Raw genomic sequence first — 6,557 nt, forward strand, 5'->3', positions numbered from 1 at the left:
GGTGTGTGACTTAGACCACTATCATAAATGGTGGAATATCTGCTCATCACTATCATAAATAGAGGAATATCTGCCCTCAGTGTAAATGATGGCAATTAAATTTACCACCCGGAAGACTTCAGGATCACTGAAACCAAAAGCTGAGGCAGCTGTAAAAAAAGTCCAAAGTGGAAGTTCAAGTTCCTCCCTGGCCTGCCAGCGGAGCGCCATGGGGCTATCTGCTTTGTCAGCAGCTCTCCCTGTGTGAGGCGAATGCCCTTTCTTCCCCAGTAATTCCTTTCCTTTAGCCCAGAAGTCATTGCTCCCCATTCTAAATCACTTCTCTCTTTCTCCTGTTCAGTAAGAGAAACATTGCATGCGGCCAGCAAGGAGCCCATAAACCCGGGCAGAGCTGAAAAAGGGGCTTTGTTCTCCTGGAGCTCAAAGAACAGGTTTGGCTACAGGAGAGGGCAATGGTTTGGGGACAGGAAGGGGCTGGCTGACCACAAAGGGGAGTCCCAGTTGGGAGAGAGGGAGCTAAAAGAGAGATGACACTAAATATTCAGAAACCATCTGAGAAAAGAACAGAGAAGTGACCGCACATGACCTTGGCACCCTGGCCATTTGAAGAAGAGCCCATGTTTGAACCTGGACACCATTTTGTTTGTTTGTTGAATGTGTGTGTGCACGCTGTATGTGTTCACGAAGCCTCAGCCCATGCGTGGAGGTTCAGGAGCAATCTGAAGGATTTGGTTCTTCCTCTCTACCATGTGGGTCCCTGAGACCAAACTCAAGTTATCAAACTTGGTGACACGCACCCTTACTAGCTAAGCCATGTTGCTGACCCTGTGGTGCTAGAAGACCAGGAAGAGTGGGAGAACTTAGAGGTGAGCCTGGAAAGGGGGAGGTGGACAGGGTCTGAGAGCTTTTCTCAAGTTCTCGGGGGCCAAGGCCTGGAAGAGGGGCTCTAATCTTCACCAGCTGCAGACCTGGGGCCTTTGGGGAAGTCCCAGGCGCTTTCCTCACTCTCTCTCTCTGGTAAATGAGAGAAACTATTCAAGCACAGGCCGGTGGCATCTCATCTCACTACTCAAGGTGCTTACTCTCAAGGCCGAGGAGCCAAGATTCTCCACGATTTCAACAAGCAAACACATCAGGGAATGGAAGAGGAAGGCTGACGCTCATCTTCTCATGGCAGGAAATTTAAGAAGACCAGGGCATTAGGCTACAGTCAAGTGGACCTTAGACACATCATGCAGTGTGAAGGAAGTCAGTCACTAAAACCACAGACTACATAATCCCATTCACGCGCAAGCACAGGGCAGGAAATACTGGAGAGGAGGCAAGAAGAGGAAAGACCTCTCTCGGAGTTGATAATAACATTTTCTCAGATTCACATAAAGTCACTCACAGCACTCTTTCAGGCCCATCCCATCAGTAGCCTGTGAGCTGAATGTGCCCCAGGATAGCTATGAATGTGACTCAACTCATTCATAGATGACATCATGCCATCTACAGTATCAAAAGCTGGACCCAGCTGAGTAAATAAATTATAACATCGCTTTTAAAATAAGGATGTCAATGCAGGACGGTGGTCTGGATGACTCTCTAGCCTATGGCATGTTAGTGAGAAGCATGGCTTTCCCCTACTATGTCTGACCTGCCCTCTGGACAGGTTAGAGGCCCTCTGGACCACTAATAACTATAGACAAGTACCCAGGGAGCCCAGAGGGACCCAGTCTCACACCACCTGCCATGGTGTTTCACTAACAGCGAGAGGTTTGGACAGCTTTACCCACTACCCCAGCTTTGGTTGTTGGGTTAGAGTCTTCATCTGAACCTGAATCCACCCTTCAAACCTAGCCCCTTCAGCTATACCCCTTAGAGCCAGCCTGCTAGACACTGGACAGCGAAAGCAGATTGCTCAAAGACTTCCCAGTTTGCTGTTCTCCAGTGCACAGCAGCCCAGAGCCTGCTCCAACAAGGAGAGGAGACAGGAGCTTATTTTCTCCTTTCCCCAAACCCTCCATTCACCCAGCCACCATAGCTGTTCCCTGTTTCTGGAACACATAGTACAGAGTCCCCTTGCCTGGGGCATTCTCCTCCCCAGACTCCCTGCCTTCCCTCCTTCAGGGCTTGCCTAATTCCCCCTGTCCACTTTCTTGCCACACCTACCATGATTTTTTTTATTATTATTATTAAATGAGCTGTTGCCTCCCCTGCCCTCACAGTTACACAGCTTTTATCCTCCTGTTTCCTGAACGCTACTGAACACTTACTACAGTGCCTGGAAGCAGCAACCATTCAAATGTCTGTCTGCTGAATGTCCCTGGCCCACAGCACTGCTTTATCTAACCCATAGAGCCTGGCTAGGGAGCCACAGGCCACTGATGAACTACCTTCCCACTCCCTTCAATAACAACAAGCCTGCATCATCAAAGCCTTTTCTACCCTCCTTCCAAAGTACCATGACCTAAGGCTAGACCTTAGCAAACCTGGAGAGAGTTGGCTGTAGCATCTGCTCCCTTCCTTCCCAAGGACTGACTCTCCCCAGCCTGCATCAAGAGATGTCATCGTCCGCTTTTCATTCTCTCTCTCAAAGCATCAGACTTGGGCTAGGTAAACACAAGAAAGCCAAGCCAAATACATGGCAACTCTCTCTTCTCATCTAGCAAGTCCCCATTTACTTACTGTTTTCTTTCACACCACTGAAACTCTGGGGTGAACAGAGACCTGACCTACATGGTTATCACCAAGAACCTAATATGCCTAATATCCACTGAGGTGTATGCGCATTGCTCATTAACTGTCTCTCATTACATGTTGTCATTACATGGTTTGCCCTGAATCTCTGCGAGCTAAGGACTTGCCAAGTATATATGTCCATGAGAAAGGAACCCAAGACCAACCAGAAGAAATTTCTGGCACCTTCTGATGGGGTAGATTTGCCCACCAATTTCCAATTAACCCTGGACACGAAAGTTCCATAGAGAACAGAGTAAGTAACATTAAAGGAGTGTGGTTTCTGTTTTTACCAAAATTCCAGAGAAGAAATACAATCGCGGTGGACAATGGGGGCTTCTGAAGCTGCCCCTGGACCACTAGGACTGCCTGAGCGCCCCCTATTGGTTGGATAAGACCCTAAGAGAAGCATCTAGCTCTTAGAGAATCCGCCCTCCAACTCCTATCAACTGTCTGAGTACTCAAGAATTAGAGCTGAGAAAGCGACCCTTGGCAACTCAGAGCTGGAAGGGAGAAAAGAAGACTTAGAAACTGGGATAGGCCGAGTCCCAGGCAGGAGCTGGAGAGAATCGTGCACAGGCCGGTTAGGGGAAACGTGAGAAAGTTCAGAGGGGAAGTTTGCAACAGAGACCGGAGAAAAGACCGGAAAGAACACAAGATCCCCTCACTAAAGACTAAAGAAGTGGGGAGAAAGGTCTCAAGGCGGGGAGGGTGGTGTCAGAGAACCTCAGGGACCAGGGGCGCACGAGCCTGGAGCCTGGAGCTGGGGAGCGCTGCGCCTGCTACCCACCTGAGGCTGCCATGCCGTCACGGGAGCAGCTTGCATCCCCGGCCGGCACCGGAGCACGGTATCCGGTGCCCGCGGCCGCGGTGGGCGACGTCGCTGGCGCGGGACAGAAGCAGAACCCAGCTGTGCTCAGGACAGTGGCGACTCTGGCGCTTCCTCCTGCCGGGCAGCGGGGACTCGCACGGGGGCGTGTCCATGGGGTCTGCCCCGCCTGCGGGGCTCCGCGTGGCACCTGCACGCGCGGCGGTTAGGGAGGGGAAGTGAGAAGTCCACAGGACCAGCCGCCAGCTCCAGACGCCGACCCCCGCTCGTGCCACGTGTGTCCCATGCCTCGGGAAAGCAGGCAGCCACCTCGACGTCCCCCCCAAAGAGCAGCCTGAGGTGCTGGAACTGGGGGAGGGAAGGCAGAGACTGTAGGGCTAGCTCGACTCAGAGACTTGAGGTGGGGAGGCGTAGCGCAGCTGTCCCAACCACCTTGTCCCTTGGGACTTGTCCTTGAGACGCTGCCGACAAGAATAGGGAGGGCCTGCAGGAAGGGGAAGGAGGAGCACCTGGCCCTAGGGTCTTGGTGTTGCCCTTGGCTGCCTCCTGTGACCCTTCTGCATTTCCTTGGATCTGGCCCTCTGAGGGCACACGGGTGTTAAGTATAATATTTGATAGATGGGTGGTTATCACTGCCAAGAGCCTTCCACACACTATTGCTCCGCTTCCACTATCAGAGCTCTTTGGTTTTCTTCCATCTCCCTCCACTTAAAAAAAAAAAAAGGGGGAAAGAAAAATCCTCGTTTATTTATTTTGTGTGTTTGTGTGGGAGTTTGCATGCTCATGTTGTACAGATCCCAGAGAGAGGTCAGAGTCTGTTCTCTCCTTCCACCATGGAGATCTGGTGAATCAAACTGGCTGGACACTAGGCAGCAGGCACCCTTACCCTGGACCATGTCACCAGCCCCTCTTCCACTTCTAAGGACACCAGTAAATATATTAAACTGCCTGGGTCATCCAGGAAAAGACGTCTAAGGGCCTCGTGAGGACAGCCTCAATACATCTACAATTACAATTCTTTGTCCTATAATGTAACAAATTCACAGATCCTAGAAATTCGGGTCTGGGTATCTTTGGGCATAGTTTCTCTGCCTAACACAGCCCAAGGGTTCCTAAGTCACAGAAGAGCATGCTGCCTGCCATTCCCCGTTTAGGATATCCTTGGCCCCCACTCCTACTCGACACCATGATGGCCATTCCACACTATTAGAGTTCTTTAATTGAGATTATAGAATCTTTTTCTTTTTCCATAATGGCTTTAATTGATGCTTCCTAAGTTCCTCAAAGTTAGCCCAGTCTTTTCCGCTGTGGAGTCTCTATCCTCTGGTGCTGATTCTGGCCAGAAAATGTGCTCGGAAATGCATTAATTATGACCAGGAAATCCTTATATCTGAGATCCAGAGACAGAAGAGACTTTTCTTTTTTTCTTTCTTTCTTTTCTTTTCTTTTTCTTTTTTTTTTTTTGTAGAACATGATTTTAATATTTTCAACTGTTAATATTCAACAAACAGAGTAGTTGTTTTAAGATAGAGTTCATTATTATGTCTCCCTTTTCATTTCTGATTTTATTAATTTGGGTACTGTCTCTGTGCCCTCTGGTTAGTCTGGCTAAGGGCTTATCTACTTTGTTGATTCTCTCAAAGAACCAGCTCCTGGTTTTGTTGATTCTTTGTATAGTTCTTTTTGTTTCTAATTGGTTGATTTCAGCCCTGAGTTTGATTATTTCCTGCTTTCTACTCCTCTTGGGTGTATTTGCTTCTTTTGTTCTAGAGCTTTCAGGTGTGCTGTCAAGGTGCTAGTGTAAAGTTCTCTACAGTTTCTTTTTGGATGAACTCAGAGCTATGAGTTTTCCTCTTACCACTGCTTTCATTGCATCCCATAAGTTTTGGTATGATGTGTCTTCATTTTCATCAAATTCTAAAAAGCCTTTAATTTCTTTCTTTATTTCTTCCTTGACCAAGTTGTCATTGAGTAGAGCATTGTTCAGCTTCCATGGGCACATGTGCTTTCTGTTGTTTTTGTTGGTATTTAAGGCCAGCCTTAGTCCGTGGTGATCTGACGGTGCATGGGATTATGTCAATCTTCTTGTGTCTGTTGAGGCAGAAGGGACGTTTCAGACGCTGAAAATTTGAGAATCCTAAGCCAAAAAGGAGGGACTATAAAATGCCAAAGTTAAGCCATATGTTATGAAAGCCATTAGAGAGCAATGCTAATGGGAGGATTTTAAGCTTAGAGATACTGAGCTTGAAGTACCTGTGTGACCGGGAGCTTTGTGGCAGAAGGGCAGGGATGCAAGGAGTTGGGGGGGGGGGGTCTTGAGAATCTTGCCACAGATGGAGTCCGTGGAGTTGAGGCAGCAGTAGTGGGTGGGGAGAGGGAGTAAAGAGCCAGAACCAGAGTAAGGGCAGAACCATGGAGACGGCCCAGGCACAGGACCACGGGGGCATCTGCATCTCTGAAGGGAAGGCTGAGTAAGAACCAGAACCCAGAGGGCAGTATTTGAGGATCACTGTGAGGCCCTGGGAGAATGTCACCCGGCAGAGAAGGACAAGCCACTGCTGGCACTGTAACCAATGTGCAGGAGTCCAGGCTGGAGCAACGGAATATGAACAGAAAATGGGGACGGGTGATAGGACCAGAGCTTGGAGCAGAGACAGGGGTGTAGACCCTGAATTCTTATCTGACTCCTCCACTTACCACTTATGGAGCCTCAGGTAAGCTTCGACCCTGAAAGCCCTCAGCATCCAGGTGTGGACAATGAAGGAATCCTAGGTCGGAAAATATAGGACTCAAACACTAGTCTTCGGGATCCTGCCTTGGCCTCTGAACCTAGATGACCTATACTCCCTGTTAGAATCATTTTATAATAAGCCTATATTTGAGGCCAAGTCACTAATGTCCCCACCTCAAAAGCATGCTCCCCTCTTCTGGCTGCAGGTTCTTGAAGAGTAAGGGCCCTTTCTTGACTCAGCCATGATAATCTGTACAACATCAACCTAAGCATTCT

General features: G+C 49.0%; 1 protein-coding gene across 1 annotated transcript in view; it reads right to left on the minus strand.

The window, feature by feature from the left end:
* The window catches only part of Pik3ap1 (phosphoinositide-3-kinase adaptor protein 1), a 112,975-nt gene extending 109,296 nt beyond the window's left edge, over positions 1–3,679 (minus strand). The window contains exon 1 of the mRNA XM_031390302.1: positions 3,512–3,679. Within this exon, the coding sequence (XP_031246162.1) occupies positions 3,512–3,524 (13 nt within the window). The 5' untranslated portion in view covers positions 3,525–3,679. The remainder of the gene's footprint in view (positions 1–3,511) is intronic.
* Between the last annotated feature and the right edge of the window lie 2,878 nt (positions 3,680–6,557).

This window comes from Mastomys coucha, unplaced genomic scaffold (genome assembly GCF_008632895.1).
Source record: "Mastomys coucha isolate ucsf_1 unplaced genomic scaffold, UCSF_Mcou_1 pScaffold21, whole genome shotgun sequence".
Taxonomy (NCBI): domain Eukaryota; kingdom Metazoa; phylum Chordata; class Mammalia; order Rodentia; family Muridae; genus Mastomys; species Mastomys coucha.